Genomic DNA, 20,945 nt, shown 5'->3' with positions numbered 1-20,945 from the left:
CTCTCCTCTGTAGCAAACAATAAACTCTTTGCAACTAAAATCGAATCGCAACGTCGCTTCTCCTCATAATTCGGCAACACTCTCAACATGAAAATCGCACCACTATGTCTTATCTAACTACTCCAATTGGCCTCATACCAATTGGCTCAACATACAAATTATCATGCATTAAATCGTAACGACGCTACTCTATGACTACACACCATCTATATCCCACAATACTAGAAATCATAAATCCAAATTCTTAACATCTAAACTATACTTAAACTTAACCAAATAGTCCATAAACATAAGAAATCTTAAACCGTACCGTTCACCAAGCTTGGATATTACAGATAGAATAATGTGTAATCTTTCTATATTGAACTTTTAACTGAATGGCTTGACATGAAATATCCTTTTGGGTATCTTCAATTTTGTTCTTTCTGCAGTGCGGTTGGAAAATAACGGTTTGAATTCGTGCATTGCATTTAAAAGTTTGGACCGGTCACCTATCAGAGGATGTATTGTAATTGGAGTTCAATAAAATACACAACGGTTGGATTTCTAGACAGAATGGCTTGAACTCCTGAACGGCTTGAAAGAGGTGGATTTGATCCAGCTCCTAAAAAATTATTTTACAGTAAAGTGAGCGGGTGGATCCTGAAAGAGCTTTATGCTGTTTATTCTATCAATCACCAAAACTAAAGGGTAATAAGAATATTCTAACCATTTTTTCATCTCGTATAAAGTAATATATTTAAAAATTCCAAAAAAATAAAAATAATTTATTTAAATTATGGGTGTGCAATAAGTTAACCTAACCCAACCAAACCGAAATCACAAAAATCGAACTGACTGAATTTTTTTAGGACCAACCGAGCCGACCGATTATTTATATTACCACCGAACAAATCGAACCGATTAACAATCGATGTTTCGGTCGGCAACCGGACAAATTATTATTTTTGTAAAAAAACCTTTTCAAATTTGTTCAAACGACAATAGCAAGTTCCTTAATTCCAAACCGTGAAATGATGAAATTTGTTTTCTTGTTGAGTCTATAATAAAATTGAGTATATTGTCTTTAAAGCCCAACACAAAATAAAAACTAAACTTCAAAGTTAAAGTCAATGTCCAATATAAATATTTTTTAATATATAAATGAATATCGGTGTAATCAGTTTAACTGATTTTTTTTTAAAACCGAAATCAAACAGACTAAATCGACTCTACCGATACTTTCAAAAAATAAAAATCAAACGTACAAAATTTACAAGTTGGTTTTTGGCTTTGGCCACATTTTTGCACACCCCTAATTTTAATAAGAGACAAAAAATTAAAGACAAAAACAATAACGCGAATTTGGGCAAACTGGATAATCTCAAAAGGTCCTTTCTCCAGCCCAGCCCAGCCCAGCCCAGCTCAGCTCATACACGACCCGAATGAGATTTTAAGGTAGAGAGAAAAAATTAACGAACACGAAGGGGAACGTATTTGAAGAACCATTCTGTACGAGAAATTACACGCAGAACACGCAGTTATATACGCATACACGTTGTTGTATGTATGTGTACACCTCCGTATTTGTATAATAGGGGTTTTCCCTGATAATTTTGGGAATTCTTACCCCTTTTGAGGTACCTACCACCTTGAGCACCAGAAGCAAAACGAGCAGAACAAACTCAGGGGCCCTTCTGTTTTTTCTGCAGATTTCAATTCATCTGATTTTAATTCCAATTCAGGTAATATCGTCACATGGTCATGTCTTGGAACCCTACAATTTGGAGCTCTGCTCAACTTATTCCTCGCATTTTTAAATTGAATTTAGGGTTTATTTTTAGGAGAAACAACACGAAACTGTTTGTTACGCAATGCATCTTATGCCTTTTGGTTGATATGCCACGAGGGCTGATGGTGTTGAGTTGTGTGGAACATGTGAGCTTCCCTGTTATCTGGCATTTTAGTTATTTGAGAATTTCATATGGTTTGCATGTCGAATGAGTTGGATTCTATTCTTTTAGAACGTTTTTGTTGATTAGTTCAAGATAGTCTCAAACTCACTCTTCACAAGCGTGCTACATAGGTTGTTGCTTGTCTCTTGACAACTTGAACAAACTCTGACTTGATTTTTATTTCAAAGAGGATGGCAAGTGATGCACATTGTATTATAAGATTCAGAATTATGGAAGCCATCATTTACTTAGTAGGAGAGATCAAATACAATTCCATCGTATTCATTTCATGCTTCGTCTCAAATGCAAAAATGTTTTTGCCTTTGTCTTTCATTAGTGAGATCATAGGTTAGAATTCCTATTTTTGTCTTCCCCCATCTCAGTTGATGTAAACAGGGTCATGAATAGTCTGTTTGCTTCTTGTTTTCTAAATGTAGTAACCTTCCACAGTGCACGTCTTAATTTGTAATTTGTAAATTAGTTGAATTACTACAATATTAGGACAAGTATTTTCTTCTCACCTTCCCCATGGCTTTTGGCACTTAGCCTAACATTTTAAAAAAAAAATTGGGGAGACATTCCCATTAAAAATTCAGTCTATGCATGGTTTTATTTCCAATGTTTTTGGATGTGTATTTTGAAAAAGCGAAATTTTAAAAATGTGCAGTGGAATGAGGTTTATGTTTTCTTTTTGGAAAAAAATTTACTGTGACTATAATATTGTTTTAAATTTTCTTGTCTGACATTTGATTTTTAATAATTCAAGAATTATTACAATTTTTAAAATATATATTGACTTCTTGTGCTATGAAATCATAAGTTTTTGGTGAGGGATGAAAGTTTAACTTAAAATTATGATCTTTTGGGAGAAATGAAAAAGATCTGGTGTTTTGTTTTTAATGATTAGAAAGCAGATTTTAAAATCAAAGTAAACATAACCCTTCATTTTTTAGTACTCTCTGTTTCTTTCACAACACTTTTATGGATAAATGTTTATGATATGTTGTTTAACCGTAATTTAACCTTCATGCATTAATTTTGTTGTATTGTAGTTAATGTGCTAGTTCAAATTTATTCGGATTAGTTTTTTATTAAAATTTTAAAATTCAACCACGTAGAAATGTATATTTTAAATTTGTTTGATATTCAACTGATGTTTCTACCTGAATTGATAAAATATAGATGAGTATTGACCCTCAATAAGTGTTTAATCAGTTGTCACATACTTATTAGGAGTGTAAACGAATCGAATTGAGCCGAATAAAAAAAAAATTGAAGGCTCGAATTAGTTTTGTTTGAGTTTGTGTTCAACTCAAAGTTCGAAAATTTTAGAACTTTTGGCTCGAACTCGGTTCGAATTAAAGCTCGAGTTCGAGTTAGGTTCAAAAGATTCGAATATGTTCGCGACCTATTGCTCGAAAATAAGTACTCGAAAGGCTCAAAATTTATTTATTTAATATATAATTATATCATATTAATAAAATATTAAGGTTGCGAGCTGCTCATGACCTATCGAAAAAAATAATTAGGGCTCGAGTTTGGCCGGTTTGAAAAGCTCGCAAATCAGCTCGGTTCGTTTACACCCCTAATACTTACATTGAGCAATCAGAAAAGATAGGTAATTCAAAACTTGAATTGGTTTCTACTATTCGATGAAATATGTAGTGTTTAGGGTGTCTTTAATTTCATCCTCAAAAAGGGCTGAAATTTAACCTTGAGGTGGCCGTATAATTTAGAAGATTTTAGTTGTACTATTGACATGATATGTAGATTTCATTAGAGCAACATACACCTGGTTTTAATCAGTGTTAAAGCTAGGTCATGAGATCGATTTGTGCGTAGGAAAATTTTACAAGGTAGGGAAGTTGTCTGGACTAGGATTTCTGTGTCATAAATATTAAATAAACCCTGCACTCGTTAGTGGCTATCCACGTGGGGCAATGGTTGAAATACAAAGTTTAGAACCTGCAAAATTCAATATAATTGAGTTGCATCGTTAGCATCACCTCTAGTTTTTGCTATAATGACAACCATTAAGTGCTATACCTAAATTAAAGCATGTAATTATTTAATTGGGTTACAAAAATGTAACTGTTAAATATATAGAACTATAATGATAAATGCATGGAACTTGAAAGAGGTGGGAGCAAAATGCCCATTTTATTAGTGTCATTCATAGCGATAGACAAACCAAATTTAGCCAAATATGTTCAAAATTTTAAGCTCTGGTTCAAGCTTGACTCGAAACTCGAAACTCGAAATTCGAAATGGTAAATATTTCGAGTTTGATCTCTTGCGTAGAATAGTAATTGTACTTGAGCTCATTTTATAATATTCGATCTCACATCATGTTGTTTTGGACTCTACTTTTTTATACTTCAAAAATATGCTTTGAATAATGTTATGGAGTTTGTACTCACGCCTTAATTTTAATAAATAGTAAATTACCATTATAATATAAAACGAGATTAGGCGTGAAGTGTGAGTAGAACATAATGATTTGCTCAAACGTGGGGAAAAAGCATCTAAATTCATAGTTTATCACAATAAACATGCTTAATGCGCGAGCGTTCTTACAATTTTGTGTTACAATAATCTAATACGTTTTAATAAAATAATATATCAAAACCTTTATAGTGATTTTTAAACAATTTGAAATTCTTCACTTGGAAAACCCTTGGCCAATTAATTTCGGCCCAATCCGAATCTTATGTACTTGGGATTACAGCCAAAATGGTCTTTTGAGTTTACCTATTTTGTGTTTTAGTGCTTTTGGTATTCAAGTTCGGGTTTGGTCCAATAAGTTAGGTTATGTTTTGATTTTTTGTCTTTTTTTATAAAGTGCTGACGTAACGCCGGACACATTAACTTTTTCCGGTGCCACGTCAAACACTCTAGAAAAAAGGACCAAAAGCCAGTACATAAACTAGCCTACAGGATGAAAACCCAAATTTGAATACTTACAGAACCAAAACACTAAATAGACAAACTTATATGACCATTTTAGCTATTTTCTCTTTAAACTTCAACTTTTGTATTTATACATTGTTTTATATATATTATTTGGCTCGAGATAGATAAAATTATCTTAAAAATCAAATGCACATTTTCACACAGACGCTTCTATTACGCGCGCTTAAGCTTGTAATGATTAATGTTTGTCCTTGTTGTTTTGTCACGGATCACACATTTTTTAACCTCGTAAAATACAATTTCCTAGAACTTAGCGGTAAAATTGTGATAAAAAAATCAAAATTCTTCTTTGGAGCAATATGGATTTAAGGGTAGCTGGTTTTTTCATGTGAATATATATTATTATTAATATATATATGTATTCAAAAATTGTCAATGTGTGTTGCTGGTATATAGTCATAGTATGTAATTTTAATTATAATATGGCTCACTAGCTAACAAACAAAATAAATTATGTTCGAATCTAGTAATATCAAATTCAATCTAAATTATTGAGCCTGTTCGAAACGCTCTGCTTGATTTGTTTTCGCACCTTGTCATGAATCATTCCCTTCATTTTCTAAAGATGGTTGGGGATGGGGTTTTTGTAAGGATGCTTTTCTCTTTGATTGTTACTTTTTTCCTGGTTTAGCGAAATTGAATTAATTGTTACAGTTCATTTTATCGATTTTGTGTTAATACTCGCGTGTAGACCATTCTTCACCATGTTAGTGCTTGAATTATGATGACTATTTGATCTTATCTTACACTGGACAGCTGAATACCTGTATGTTACCCTCACATTACTTTTACTTCCCGCAGAGGACTAACACCTTCTGAGCTTATTATGAAGTTGCCCATTTGTTCTGTGTTGCCATCTTTGGTTGTTGACAGTTGGTGTTCCAAAAGTGTTTTACATGTTGTGTGAAAATGGTTTTAGTAGGAAAAAAATGGCAAGTCCAGAATTAAGAGGGCACATCGTATCCACAATGACTTGAGCTGGGTTCTGTAAACAAGACAAGTCATGAAACAAAGTATGGAAGGGCTATCAAGTTAAAAGGCCAAGCACTTCTGTGTGTGTTTCCATTTGCAAGTTTTCGTAATTGTTTTTATAAAGTTAAAAAGCTTTTGATGAAATTTTGTTATGTTTGTGCATCATATGCTTTAGCTGAACTATCTTACAGTTTTTGGACTGATCTCCACTCATTCCCCTCCTTTCAAAAGAAATCTGTTCTCCCCTTTTTTGCATCTCTTCTCCCCTTGTTTGCTTGTAAATAATGTTTTTATTATTTGTTACACAGGTTTTTTATTCAAGTCTTGAGTACATGGAGTAGATAATCTGCAGCTGTTGTTTTAGGAGCGCATATTGTTCTTCAAGGCACATTCTCTTAGTCCATGCCGAGGTTGATTCTATGGGAGGCATTCTTGAAGGCGGAGTTGGTATTGTTTGCAAATCTTCTCCGAATCGAGCAGTAATTGAGAAGGTTCAAACAGAGCTTAGGTAACGTTCTTATGCTTCTTACCTTTCGCAATATAACGGGTATTGTATTGTTATAAAAGGTGTTAACAATTGTTTGTGTTACCTTGCAGGAAAGAGTACGATGTTCGGGAGGAAAGAAAAAGAGAATTGGAATTTCTTGAAAAAGTATGTAACCGTCCATTGCTTGCCTTTTCTGAAAGTATGGAACTTTTTGTCATGCTTGATTTTCTATTTTTTTTTTAAATAGGGTGGAAATCCTCTAGATTTTAATCTTGGGAATTCTGCTTCAGTAAGTGTGCAATCAACATCATTTACAAACCTGCAACCTAATCTTGTGACCAGGTATTGTGTATTTTTGTCTTAAGATGTTCTCTCGTTTTCATGAATCTAGATTTTTTTAATTCTTTTCAATGATATTTTAGTGAACCAAAGGGTAGTTTTGCATTTACCGCATCACTTTATCGAGAGACTGTGGAAAGTAGTGGTAGACTTGCAGCTGCTCTCTGTGAACCCAGTAGTGCAGATAATCTCAAGTTATTTGATGCTGAGCATGTATATTCTGAAGGTGATCGAAATTATTTTCATCCCATTAGGGGTAATGTTGTGCCACCAGAGCAATCATTGGAAAGGGATGGGAGCCATAAAATCAGGGAACATGGGGATTCATCTGCTTTTGGGCTCCCTAGAAAAGCATATAAGAGACGCCATAGATCACACTCAAATCGTGATGGGGCTAGGTCTAGCTCAAGTGATGTAAATCTTGCGCTTGGCTCTCATGGATCTTCTTTACCTTCACACCACGCCCCCGGGAATGTAATAGGACCGTTATCTGATGTAGAAAATCTTGATGTATCCTCAAACTGTAATTCAAAGCCTGGAAGCCCAATAAATGGTATCCTCTGTCCAGATGTATGTGTAGATGATCATCGGTTTGTGGAGGTGAACGATGCAAAGGCTGTGGGATCAACCGAGGATCTGATTAAAGGTGTTTCTAGCCAATCTGCTTTAGATGCTACTTCTTCAAAAATTCCCCTAGGACTTAATAAACCATCGTTCTCAAATGCTGCAAAAACTCCTACGAAAATGGATTGTAATGAATCTGTTACAATGGAAGAGCATGAGCCAAGAGAAGATACTGGAAAAGTTGAGAACCATAGTTCTTGTCAGATGAATGGTTTCATCACTAAAAAGGGTGATGCGATAACAAACGATGCTCATAATGGCTATGCAGCATGTCGCAGAAATGATTTTGATTCCGGGTCTTCTTATTCCCAAACCAACTTTGATGTTGATAGAAATATTGATGCTGAAACAGGTACTAGAATCAGTACCATTGATTCAAATGGAGACATAGTCGGTCAAAATTTAGGCCTAGAAGCCTTGGTAGTAGGGCTAAGAGAAACTAAAGAGGCCAAGATTATTGATAATTTTTCTGGTGATGAAGAGAGTGCCTCTGCATGTGTAAGTCATAGGCAAAATGGTCCCTCCCTCCAGCCTGAGGAAGAAAAAATTCAAGGTAGATCTTTTTTGCATGACACTAATGGCATGGAAGCTGGTGGCTGTGGTGGGTCAGAATCAGGGAGAAAGCCTATTGTCCCATTGGTTGAAAATTCTTCCCCTCAGAGTGAATTGTTTTGCACAGTCATAGGTAACTCTATTGCTGATCTTCCTGAGGCTGGATCATCATCAAAGATTTCTACCGTTTCCTTTAATGTCCAAAGTCCCGGAAACTTGAAATTAGAAAGTGTTGATGAAGAATCAATCTTAAAAGAAGCAGAAATCATAGAGGTATATCTTCGCATTTTCATTAATTTTATATATCACCTGTTTGTGCTCAAATAGTTTTTTGTCGGCTCATAGATCTGATGTGATAAACAGGCAAAGCAAAAAAGAATTGCCGAATTATCTACTTTGACTTTAACTTTGGAGATTTCTCTTAAACCTCACTGGGATTACGTGCTTGAAGAAATGGCATGGTTGGCAAATGATTTTGCGCAGGTTCACTTGATATGTCTGTTCTTTTGTAATATTTGTTTTGCAAATATTTCTGTAATGAAAATATTCGTTATTGTCCTATTGTCCGCAGAACTTACATTTCCATTTTCTTTAAATAAATAGACTTCTTCTTTTGCTTCTCCTCGCGTAGGAGCGTATTTGGAAATTAGCTGCAAGTTCTCAAATATGTAATCGAGCTGCTTTTAGTTCTCGGGTGAGAAAACAAGAAAAAAGTTATAGCATGAAGGCTAAGATAGTTGCTCGTACCCTGGTGATGGCTGTCATGGAGTACTGGCATTCAGTAGAGGTAGTTCTGAAATTTTTGTGATTATTCTCCATCTTTAATATTTAATCCATTTACACAGTCAACTAGGACTAAGACATAGACTTTTTACTGTTTCTGATGCTGTTTTCTTTATCGCATCATGTTCTTCTGATTGTGGTTGAACTCTTTTTTTGACATTTTGTTACCATTTAATAGCTAATGTTGATTATTACGATTCTGATTTTTCAAGCTGATAAATATGTAGAAATACTATCTCATTGTATGTGAACACTTGTAAAAACATTCAATGTTGAATTAATTATTGGAGGAAACTTACGTAATTCTGATACACTAGGGTCTAATAAAAAAATCTTTAAATGGGAACTTGGAAGACGTTTGTTGTTTTTCTGCTATACTCTAATCGCTGATGGTTTAATGAATTTTTTTGTTGGAAGATGTTTATTGTTTTCCCAAACCCTCCAAGAATCCACTGTAGTATCATAATATCTTAGTACTATTAATTCCTTATGACCTTGATTCCACTTGTAGCAGTATGGGGTTTGTACTGATAGTTTATCCAAGAATGTGCAAATGCATGATGTCTGACCTTTTTGGATGTATATGCATAACATCTTTATAAATTCGAGTCAGCAACCTAGAATATAAGGCGCATAAATTCAAAGGCAATTTGGTGTTATAGTTAAGTATTTTATTTTATTTATTTTTTCAGAAGATAAGCAAAGAACTAGAGCAGCCAAGTCAAAAGGATGGTGCACCTGCTGTTCAATCTTATATGGCAAGATTTCTGAAATATAACAACTCAAATGTTCTGCATTACCAGGTTGACGTGCAACTTACCCTGGATAAAGTATCTGATTCAGGAGTCCTGGACATATCTTTGGAGGATAGTCTGACCGAAGTATGGGTTAACAATGAATATTTTCGTATATTATTCTTTGAACAAATCCCCTCCCCCACTTCTTGTGTTTGCGCTAGATGTGCATGTACCTCAAAATCTCGCCTACCCATCCCTTTTCCCTTTTCTCCTCCCTTATAATCTATTCATTCTAGCTTTATGTCTGTATGTTTCAAGATATAATTATATATATTATTTAGTAAAGGACCAAAGATGAATATCTTCATGTGTCACTATGTAATGCTGTGAACCTCATTGGTTACTCATCAATTTTACTTTCGGCAATTGTTAATCAGGAAAACCTCTTCTATGTGATTCCCCTCGGGGCTGTGGTGACCTACAAAAAATCAATTGAATCTCTTGTGGCTCACTATGAGGTAAATGAATGCTTTGCTTTTGAACCTTGAATTCTCTTTCTTGTCACAGAACGGCTTTATGTAAGAAACTAGGGAAATTATAAAAGAATGTGAAGAAATGTCTAAACGAACGTTAAACTTTGTCTTAAGTTACTTTTCTACCATTGTCTCTGACGAACTTTTTCTAAGTGCCAGTTCATTAATGTGGAGTCTATCTTGGGGTGGGCTGTGGAAGGTGGTGATTTCTATGTGGGATGAGTTGGGAAGTGTGTTGTAAGAAGGCCATCTTGTGGGTAACCCATGTTAAGAAGTGAAGTGGATGTTGAAACTATGGATTCCAAAGAGTGAAGAATTGAAGTGTTTTATAAGAAGTCTCTCATTTTTTTGCTTAATTATATTTTGGTGTCTGTCTCAATTCATGTTTTTCCTCAGAGAATTAGAAGTGATGTGCGAGAGGAAGTGGAGACATCTGCTTGTGATCTCGTGGCAGGTAAATTTGGGATGGTAGTTATTTCTTGTTGATTTCTGTCATATTATTTATTTGACAAGGTTTCTCACATTGCTATTTTGAATCTCAAGATGATTCATTATATGAGGATGATGACGATACATGCACATTTGGCATCCCTGTGGCCTCTGATGATGGAAAGTCTTCAAAATTTTGCCAAAAGAAGCGGGAATACTCGACAAATGCATATGGTGCTAGGGCATATGGAATAGGTTCTGATTATTTGCCCATGCATATTTCAGAGAATAAAATTGTGACACAACAATTTGCCTTTATTGCCAAACGACCAGGCGACAGTCTCAATGTGTTAATCCCTACAAAACGAATGCGAACTGCTTCCAGGAAAATCTTGAGCCCATTCGGTGCTGGAACATCTGGATGCATTCAGTTACCAAATAAAGCAGATGCTTCCAGTGGTGATACCAATTCGTTTCAGGATGATCAGAGTACTCTGCATGGTGGATCTTCTCTTCCAATTAATTTGGAAGTTGAGTTGGGTGGCGAATTTGAAAAGAATTTGGCTTTTGACTCCGCAGAAGTTTCAACCAAACCTAAGAAGAAGAAAGTAAAACATCCGGTAGACAGTAGTATATTTATTTTAAAATGAGTTTGAAGATTCTATTTGTCAAGTTATTCACTGCTTTTATTATTTGTGGGCAGACTTCTGCAGTTGAACAGAGATGGCTGATTCATTCCAATTTTCATTATGACCAGGTGATCATTTTGCTCACTGAACTTTTTTGTTTTGTTCTTCATTTAACACTTAATATGCTTAGCAGAGGAACAAAAGCTTGCTTCCACGGAATCTCATTATCTGCATTTGGTTTGAGAAATGGGAAACCTACATTCCAGTTTTCTGGAAAAAATGTACTCGGTAGCATCAGGAATGATAATTATTGGTTCTACGCACTATCATATAAATTTTCATTATTGTGATATTCCTTGAGATGGAGCTCCTTCTCATTTCAATGCCTAAAAGAGTTGCTGATTTGCGTTTATTACCTTTTGTGTCAACATATTTTCATTTGTATCACAACACAGACCACAAAGACTTAATATCTTTGTACCGTAATATCTTTGTACTGGGCATTCTGAGGGAGATTCTTTAAGTTATTTCTAATACAATTATCAATCTTTATATTTAACTTAAAGTTCCTGGAAATAAATAAAAAATGTCCATTCTATTTCTGGGTTTGGGTTGAACCTTCTTTGTATATTTTTCTGAAAACCATTTTTTCGTCTAATTCTACTTTGAATCCTCTATTTTACAATTTCAGAGGGATCATTTGAATAAGAGATCAGATAGTTATGAACTTGAATCTAACGGCTGCAATGGTAATGCTTTAATCCTAAATGTCAGCCACTGTATTCAATTCCAAATATGCATTCTTTGCATCGTCTTATATTAGCTATACATTTTCCATGAAGGAGTATTGGATCAGCCCATGACGAAGAAGATTGTGCAGCCATTGCAGGATGGCTCTTTTGACAACGCTTCAACAGTTGCTGGGCATCTTCCTTCACCACTGGCATCCCAAATGAGTAACATGTACCATCCAAATAAGTTCCATAAAATGCTTGGTGGCCGGGAGCGTGGAAGGAAATCTAAAGTTCTTAAGGTATTTATTATACTCTTGCTATTCCCCATTTCCACTTTTCGACATTTCGCTCATTCATCCATGCTTTGTTACTGTCTTTTAAGTTGATGTTAATACTTCATCAGATGCCTACTGGGCAGCCAGGTTCAGGAACTCCATGGCCACTTTTTGAGGACCAGGTTGATTCATATATATTTTCGTGTACATGCATACATTTATGTGAAGATGAATATCTCTTTTGAAACTTGAGATATGGTTCTTTCTGTTGCTTCTGGAGGTATGTATGTGTTTAATTGTTTTTAAACTTTGTTTAGGCACTCGTTGTCATGGTACATGATATGGGTCCAAATTGGGAGCTTGTAAGTGATGGTTTTAATAGTACTATGCAATTTAAGGTATGCATTTTTCCAAATTTTAGTAGATATTTTCTTGAGGTTCTGATTTTTAGAAGTTGTTCCTAAAAACTGAATAATTAATTGTTTGTTGTAATCAGTGCATATTTCGTAATGCTAAAGAATGCAAGGAGCGGCATAACATTTTGATGGATAAAACTCCTGGTGATGGAGCTGACAGTGCCGAGGATTCTGGGTCTTCGCAACCTTACCCTTCTATACTTCCTGGCATTCCTAAAGTAAAATACCTTTTATCTATTTTTATTAGCTTGCTTGTTGAATCCATTTATATTTAGTTAAATATGTCTATTTTTGTATCAAATTATTAGCCTTTTTTAAACATTAAAATGATACTGCTTCTGTTTTTGCTTATGAATGTCGTACAGGGCAGTGCCAGACAATTGTTTCAGCATTTGAAGGAACCAATGGTAGAAGATACCCTCAGATCTCATCGTGAGAAAATCATCTTAATTGGCCAGAAACTTCGTTATCATAAGATTCAGGTATTTGTGTAGTATTAATTTATGACACTTTTAGGGTTGTGTCTGTGACGACCCGTATGTCTCGTGTTTTCATATTCACGTAATTAATGCGGAAAGTTCGGAACATTTTTTTTTCTTAACATGCAGTGCACAAACATTTGATTCCCACAACTATCACTGGGAAAACTTCTGAGCCATAGATGTAGATAAATAAATGATAGCTACACTTCAGGGGAAAACTTGTGTGTCCATGTAGATTAAAGAGTGCGATATAGACCATAAAACATACATCACCATCCAAACATAATCGTCCTATCTCAAACATTCTTTTATAAATCCTCGAGCCATCATGAAATTCCATAAACGCCTAGCTATTCATGCATATTCCGCGTGAGAAATATAAAAACGAATAAAATATCCAATCCTAGAACAATGCAAGTCATAAATCCAAAAAAAGTGGTAAACATGACTCTTGGTGCTGCGGAAGGTTCTTGGACAAGACCGTAACCGTGCAATTCTCTCGCCTCCTCGACTACTCCATCGGTGTTCCATCATCAACATCATTATTATTGTCATTCTCACCTGCACAATTAAAACATAGTGAGTCATGTGTAAGACAATTAAAATAGATTTATTCTTCAAAAATGCATCATTTTCTGTAGTTGAGATATAATGTAGTTGTGGTAACCATTCATATGAGCAAATATCATGTACATGATCGAGTATAGAGTTGACCAATGTAGTCATACATTTGATACAAGGCAACATTAGCCAAAGCCAATACGTGTAGCATCCATTTTTGAAATAGCCCCTCTAGAGCTCATGCCCAAGTACAAAATTAGACTAATCATCGACGTGAGCCATTCCCAACATTCCCGACGGCATGTCATGCATCAAACATACAACATTACGCAAACAGACCCATTCGCCCACTCCCCTTGTAACGACCATGGGCTATCCCGATCTTGGGCTCTCTCGGGAGCCTTGTCCTATCTTTGGGTTCCTACTGGAGTCTTTTTCCTCGCGGGCTTCCCACATGCGCCATTATTCATAGGACTCTCCACACCAAGTTGGTGGAGTGGTACCTCCCCAAGTCTCGAACCCACGATCTCCTGGCATAAGGGCATAGTTCAAAGAGAGATGATACCAATTGAGCTAGTACCAAGTCTCTTTGAACTATGTAGTTATGCCAGGAGGTCATGGGTTCGAGACTTGGGAAGGTACCACTCCACCAACCTGGTCTGGAGAGTCCTATGAGTAATGGCGCATGTAGAAAGCCCGTGAGGGAAAAGACCTCAGTGGGAACCCAAAGATGGGACAAAGCTCCCGAGGGAGCCCAAGATCGGGATAGCCCATGGTTGTTAGACCTATGACAGAGAACAATTTTCGGCCAAACCAACGCTCGGAGGTACACTAGCGTTCCTCTGTCTGTGTGTCATGCAGACTCATGTTGTGCCCAACCACACTCAGCACACGTGCCTCTGGCTGTGGGTTGTGCAGATGCGCAAACGCATACACTGTGCCCCTTGCTCCATCGCCTAATGCACGCACGTGAGACACAATTAAACCCCACGAAGAAAACATTAAACCATTCCTTTGAAGCCATATTCATGAATCGCTCAACCCATGTTCCAGATCGTCGGGAATGGTTTTGCATCACACGCATCATCGTGCATCTTCTATTGAAGATTTGAAATACCTCGCAATAAAACAATATAACATCAGTATGCTTGCATCATATACAAAAAATATTAATATCGCTTGGATAGCACATCAAGAATTGAATAAAACTTGTCTTTCTTCGTCGGGGATGAGATATTTGGACTCCGGGAATCGACTTCTAGCCTTTGATCGAACAAAAGACACTAAAATTTCTTGAAAAGAAAGAAGGAATTTCGAGAACTTTGGGGAGAGGGGGAGGGGAAACGGCGGCTGAACTTCGGAGAAGTAGGGTTCTTTCCTTTTCATACTTTGGCTCATATTAATTCTAGAGGTGTAGGCCCATGAGTTTAGAAATAGGCCTACAATCCTTTTAGTCAATTAAAATGAGTTCTCTGTCCCAAATTCTTGTAAAATAAACATATTTCCCTCATTTAAATTAAATTCAAAAACATTACCCTGGATCAACAAATATGTTTGGTATATGGGTATCTTTGAGTGCATGGAAACGAGAAGACCTGTGGGAAGGCTGGCTAATGTTACATGATTCATCTCCAATATGCTAGTAACACTTCGCTCTTTTTTGCACGAGTATTGGGATTCAGGATTGATATGTGAAAAAGGGGCAATTTTGGGATGAAATTTGAATTAGGGGCAAATCAATGGATTTGTGGAAATTGGTGGGTTAACTGGGGTACTTGCCTGTTGAATATTTAGTCTTCCATTTGTGTCATATCTTAATCTGTGGATTTAAATTATCTGGGAACCTGTTGTAACCAAAGTGGTACAATGGTTATATTCTCGGAAGAAGCTTTTATTCTAAATGCGGGAAATATGCTTTTCTGTTAGAACACATTATTACATTTTTTATTAATGTGATTTCTTTTCATTATGCTGATAAAAGGATCCCAAACAACTACAACCTCCTCACAGCTCTCATACAATGGCTCTTACTCAAGTTTGTCCAAATAACATGGGTGGTGGTTCTGTTTTAAGGTGAGATTGCCACAGATATGATTATTTGTTTTTAAAACAAAGGTAATTATTGTTTTTCCATTTAATTTTTTGGCGCGTAAATGACTAATGGTGGTTTTTGGCCCCCTCATTATTCAAAACTCCACTATCCTTGCTTCCTTGAAGTCCTTTGGATTTGTGTGATGCCAACGTGTCTGGCCCTGATATACCTTCTCTCGGGTATCAAGGAACGTATTCTAGTGGATTAATTATATCGAATCAAAGTTCTGGGGCTCCAACACATCCAACATTTGGTGCTAGTTCTGCGTTGCTGGGGTCCTCGAATATGATGCTTGGCAATAATTTTCCATCATCACCCGGTCCTCACAGTTCTGTCAGGTAATAAGGTATTAATGGCTCACGGTTTTCTTTCAGATTCTTTAGATATCTGACAAGGAATGCGGGTATTTCCTTACCTTTTACAGGGATGGTAGATATGGGGCTCCTATACCTGCATCATTATTAATTGATGAACAGCAAAGAATTCAACAATATAATCAAATAGTATCAGGTAGAAACGGCCAGCAATCCAATTTGTCCTCTTCCGGAGCTCTTCCAGGAATTGATCGTGGCGTTCGTGTTCCTCCCAGTTGTAGTGGCATGGGCATGGGGTGCAGTAGTGGGAGTAGGCCTATGGCAAGACATGGACTCCACGGCTTTGCCTCATCATCCTCTGTTAATTCTGGGAATATGGTGTCAGCAAACATGCACCATGGAATCAGATGTGGCCCAGGAAACTCGAGTTTGAGATCTCGTGAGGGTTCACCCATGATACGGGTAAGCATTATAGGATCCTATGTAATATTTTGCAATTTTTCTTGGACTTGGTGTATTTTCATTATGTGTTTAAACTTTAAATTAACTGGGTTTGGAATTTCTAAATTAGTTGACCATAACATGCCATGCCTCTTAGGTGGTGTTGTTTTGTGCAGTGATGTGTGTGCTATATTCCTTTTCCTTTTTCATCTTGCTGTTTGTTTCTCAATTACTTGTTTTTTGGGTGTGTTGCCATTTGGATTGCCATTTCTTGGTGCTATGTTAATCTATTCATCATTCGTGTCCTCAAATATGAAAATGCTGGTGAGAAAATAGCAACTAGTAAGTGGTGTTGATAGTTGAGGCAGGTTGTTGGCATGGCATAGTGGCAGATGAATGGTTAATTCTTTTTCTGTTATATGGATAAGGAATTTGAGGATGGAGTAGGGTCTTTTATTCTGTTCTTTGGATAATGAATGGGAAGATGGAGTCTTTTGACTCTGATGATGATAAATCTCTGAACTGTAGTGCCTCGGCTACATCGTGTGTGTATGTACTATCACCTTTTCTCGGCGCTCTGTGAATATGCAGTTCATCGATTTAGTCCTTAAAAAATGGTAATGGGTTCTGAAGAAAATTGCTGTGACTAGTGGATCTCTGTTATTTACATTTATGTTCCGATGATATAGGAGGGGGTAGTCTTTTCGTTTTTTGCTCTGCCATCGAGATTTTGAGTCCAAATATTTGATACGAGGATGTTTGCTGATGGTGATTTTAAAGTTTGTTTCTTGACCTCATCTTATAACTTTGCAAGTAACTAAAGTTGGCAGAAAGTATCCTTACCATCGAAACCTTATTCAGGAACCCAATTTTGGAAAACAGTGCAAGTGTAAAAAGAGTAAAGATGCAGGAAAATATGATGGCTACTGTTTGTAGCAAACCTTATTCAGTAACACAATTATGGAAAACAGTATTTAAGTTAAAAAGAGAAAGGATGCGGGATAATATGATGTCTACTGCTTGTAGCAAATTTGCGTTTACTTGAAAACTGTGGAGAGATTATTTCACGGGCGTGACCATGATGCATTAAGCAGGCTTAAATGAAGTTTTGACTAGATTATTTTATTTGCATTATTTTTTTAACAGTGTTTTCGAATTATGAGTAGCTTATCATAGATCATGTTGTTTGCGGAATATTCAATTAATTTTGTATATGCTTTTCCTGCCCAATTGTGCTTGTAGCATCTGTGTTCCTCTAAATAACAATGGTTTTCTGCTGAACAGCCTGGCGTGAGTCAGGATTCTCAGAGGCAAACGAGGACTCCTGATCTTCAGATGCAAGTCTCTCCAGGAAGCAACCAAGTCATATCTCGTTCCCCCTTCACTAACCAGACCGTGTCTCCACCAGTATCGTCATACCCCCTCCATCATCTGCAGTCCCATCAAATATCTCCACAACAGGCTCAAGTTCCTAATCCTCGTCACCCACATTTTCAAGGACCACCCAATCTTGCCTCTAATCCACAGCAGCAAGCCTATACAATTCGATTGGCTAAAAAAAGGCAACTGCAGCAACGTTTTCTGCAGCCGCCGCCACCACAACAACAATTTGCTGCATCCAGTTCATCTATTCCACATGTACAACCACAGCCCCATATTCCTGCATCATCTGCAGTGCAAAATAGTCAGCTAGTTCAATCCCCGGCAAATTCTTTGTCAGTATCAGTATCTCCTTTGACTTCACCTTCTTCAATTAACACAATGTCTCAGCAGCAACAAAAGCATCATACTCCAACTCAGGGAGTGGTCCACAATGTTCAAACAGGTGGTAGTACGTTAACCAGTCAGACAAGCAAGCAACCACAAAAGCAGCAACAGCCATTTATACAAACTAACAGGCAACATCCGCAGCAGAGACAGCAGTCACAATTTCAACATCAAGCTAAGGTTGATGGAGTTGGTAGAGGGAACATGATGGTTCATCAGAACATCCAGTTTGATCCAACCATTTTAAGCGATTCTTTAATGGAAGCTCAGGAGTCATATACTGGTTCATCCATTAATGCTGTGCCACCAACAATGCAATACACGTCTGCACAATTGTCTAATCACCCCCTTCCTCGGCAGAAAAAATATTCTAGTCAAGCATCCTCATCATCTAAGCATTTACCGCAAATGATTTCTCATTCTGATACCAGTCAAGGTCACGTTCCACCAATTGCTCCTGCTCCAGGTTTGCCTGCTGCCCATCAGTCTGTCACGCCTTTGGTTGCCACTTCTTCAAACCACCCACAGGTAATACCTAATCAAAAGTTCACAAATCAAAATCAATCGGCTCTCCAAAAGGTGGTTCAATCGAACCAGCAGTTTAGTTCGGAAGCAAGACATAAAGCACATCTCAGAGGTTCTGATACTTATCAGAACTCAACAAGTAACTCCACTGAAATGGAAGCAACAACATCATTACCTCAGAACCAGTGGCATACTTCAGAACCAGTGAATGGATCAAATGTGTTGAATTCAGCAACAAGTTTGGGGTCCTTGGTGCCCAAACCGGCAAACTTAAGTGATACTACACTTCAATCCAGCCAAGGACATGTGCAGAGACTATCATCAGCCAATTTAATACCTATTAGAAATGATGTGAGTTCACAATGGCAGCGGCAGCAGCCACAAGTGCAACATTCGCACTCTCCATCTCCCTCGCCTCAGCAGCAGTCGCAGATTCATCAGGCAGGGAATGCAAAATTTTATGGTACTCCTAGTGACTCTAGATTGGAGTGAAGCCTAGCCAACAGATATGTTATGGCAATGATTGTTCCACAGATTGGATCAACATACTCTTGAGACAGCCACGTCAGGTTAGTCGTACCATGATGACATTTATATTTTACATCTGCTTTATTCAATTCAATAACTTTATTCTATCTGATATTTAGTATGGCAATTCACTAAATACGAAATCTTGAATCCTCGGTCCTTTGGGAACTCAAGTTCTTGTCAGAAATAGAAAAGTGGATGAGAAAGATGGGAATATTTTCTGAACACTGCCTCACTTTGCATTTTATCTCATTGTTCCATTATTGTTATCCTTTGTGAATTTTTATCTTCGTTACCGTGAACATGTATGCTAATTGTTGCTCTCATATTGTTCAGTGATGCTCGAGGCATTGGGGTGTGGGTTGATGGCATGCTGATCGAATTTAAGTATAAATTCAAATGCTATCCAGGTCAATTTTTGAGCTTGTGTGTATCAGTAACCCTTGGGATTTCGGAAGATGGAGACCGATATAGAGTTAGATGTACATAATCTGGTCGCAATTTCCCGTTTTCTGCCCCTTATTGTTTTTATGCACAGTTTAGGTGGAGCCTTAGTTACCTGCTACGTAAATCAGTTGTGTACTGTTCCCCTTGTATTAAGAATGTAGTTATCATCGTTATTGCTGAAGGCTGTAGAAATATTGTGAATATTAGTCACATCTATTGTAAACTATAGTCCATATTTGTCAATGTAGTGATCATCCACACGTTCTGAGCTTCACAATTTCTGTGAATTATTTTCCGGTTGTTATTCTTCAGGGACATCTAAAGGTTTAAGTTATTGCATGTCTGACTGACGATTTTGGTTGAGAATAATTTTAACATACGGATCAAATTAAGTAGTTGTAATTGAATGATGAGTCTAAGTATAGTACTTACATATATAACATTTAAATATTAGAAAATGAATCATTTTTCATCATTTATGTTAATCAAATTCAACTGATGACAAAATTAATTAAAAATAAATTAAACAATTAAAATAAATTAATTGATCCAATCTAGAGATGTGGGAATTTTAGATGAAAATTCAAATTCTAAAAAATGATTAAGGTGCACAGTGATACAGAGAAGATTTTATAATCTACATGTCAAATTCAAATTCAATAAATTAACTATTTAATTCACGACAAAATTCTCAAGATTATTTATTAAACGATTTCTCGAATTAATAAATTTAATTCAATCTAACAGTCCAATATTCATAACTAAATTTAATTAGATTCAACCGCATTAAATCGCTGTGAAATTTCAGTCTTTCAACCTAAAGTCGTACATTGAAACCGTATGTTATTTCGAATCAGTTTAACCATGTGTTGATTGATGTGATGAAACAAATCACATTCCGGTTTTAGATTAACTAATAATTATTCAGTTTAATTGGCGAGATTAAAAGAACACATGATAACGACATCAATCAACGAATCAAAATAAATAATAAAATTGAATCTAACTAATAATATAAAAATTAACTTTTCTCGGCCTTATCGAGACCTTAGTCTATAAAAGTCTATTCCATAAATTCAAAAAAAAAAAAAGAAGCAAAAACTCAGGTTTAAATTAATAGGAGAAAATATAATCAAGAAAGAAAAAGAGGAATTCTCATTGATTTTAGCATGTGTTGAGGTTTCCTCCAACTTCTGCTTTCTGCCTCTATTTTCTTCTGCGTTCTTCTTCTTCTCAATCTGTTAGACTTAAATTTGTTGTGGAGATGCTAGTAAAAACCAGTAGATGCTGGCTTAGTAAAAACGAGTAGATGTTGGCTTAGTAAAAACCAGTAGATGCTGGCTTAGTACAAAACCAGTAGATGTAAAATAG

General features: G+C 36.4%; 1 protein-coding gene across 6 annotated transcripts; it reads left to right on the top strand.

Annotated features, from left to right (window-relative positions):
- Positions 1-1,390: 1,390 nt before the first annotated feature.
- LOC142531567 (chromatin modification-related protein EAF1 B-like) lies at positions 1,391-19,880 on the top strand. Of its 6 annotated transcripts, XM_075637748.1 has the most exons (24): positions 1,391-1,724; positions 6,188-6,387; positions 6,477-6,531; positions 6,614-6,708; positions 6,789-8,154; positions 8,245-8,364; positions 8,513-8,668; positions 9,357-9,545; positions 9,839-9,919; positions 10,331-10,388; positions 10,478-10,618; positions 10,697-10,983; positions 11,067-11,120; positions 11,684-11,741; positions 11,835-12,025; positions 12,130-12,183; positions 12,319-12,399; positions 12,498-12,635; positions 12,783-12,899; positions 15,442-15,533; positions 15,678-15,890; positions 15,977-16,328; positions 17,592-19,168; positions 19,464-19,880. In XM_075637748.1, the coding sequence occupies exons 2-23, from the start codon at positions 6,299-6,301 to the stop codon at positions 19,089-19,091; spliced, it is 5,487 nt and encodes a 1,828-aa protein (XP_075493863.1). In that variant the 5' UTR covers positions 1,391-1,724; positions 6,188-6,298; the 3' UTR covers positions 19,092-19,168; positions 19,464-19,880. The 6 variants fall into 6 exon arrangements, with proteins under 6 accessions (XP_075493863.1, XP_075493864.1, XP_075493861.1 ...); XM_075637749.1 differs by having other exon boundaries at positions 6,960-8,154; positions 10,478-10,983; XM_075637746.1 differs by having other exon boundaries at positions 10,478-10,971.
- Positions 19,881-20,945: the final 1,065 nt, after the last annotated feature.

Source organism: Primulina tabacum, chromosome 17 (assembly GCF_025594145.1).
Source record: "Primulina tabacum isolate GXHZ01 chromosome 17, ASM2559414v2, whole genome shotgun sequence".
NCBI lineage: Eukaryota > Viridiplantae > Streptophyta > Magnoliopsida > Lamiales > Gesneriaceae > Primulina > Primulina tabacum.
The sequence above is the reverse complement of the archived record's forward strand: the minus strand, read 5'-3'. Positions and strand labels throughout refer to the sequence as shown.

What these genes read in the sequence shown, in the direction of transcription:
- LOC142531567 (XM_075637744.1), top strand. Translation starts at nt 6,299, where the DNA reads ATGGGAGGCATTCTTGAAGGCGGAGTTGGTATTGTTTGCAAATCTTCT. An exon ending in AATTGGAATTTCTTGAAAAA is followed by an intron (nt 6,532 to 6,613) that starts GTATGTAACCGT and finishes TTTTTTAAATAG; the next exon opens with GGTGGAAATCCTCTAGATTT. An exon ending in ATAGTACTATGCAATTTAAG is followed by an intron (nt 12,400 to 12,497) that starts GTATGCATTTTT and finishes TGTTGTAATCAG; the next exon opens with TGCATATTTCGTAATGCTAA.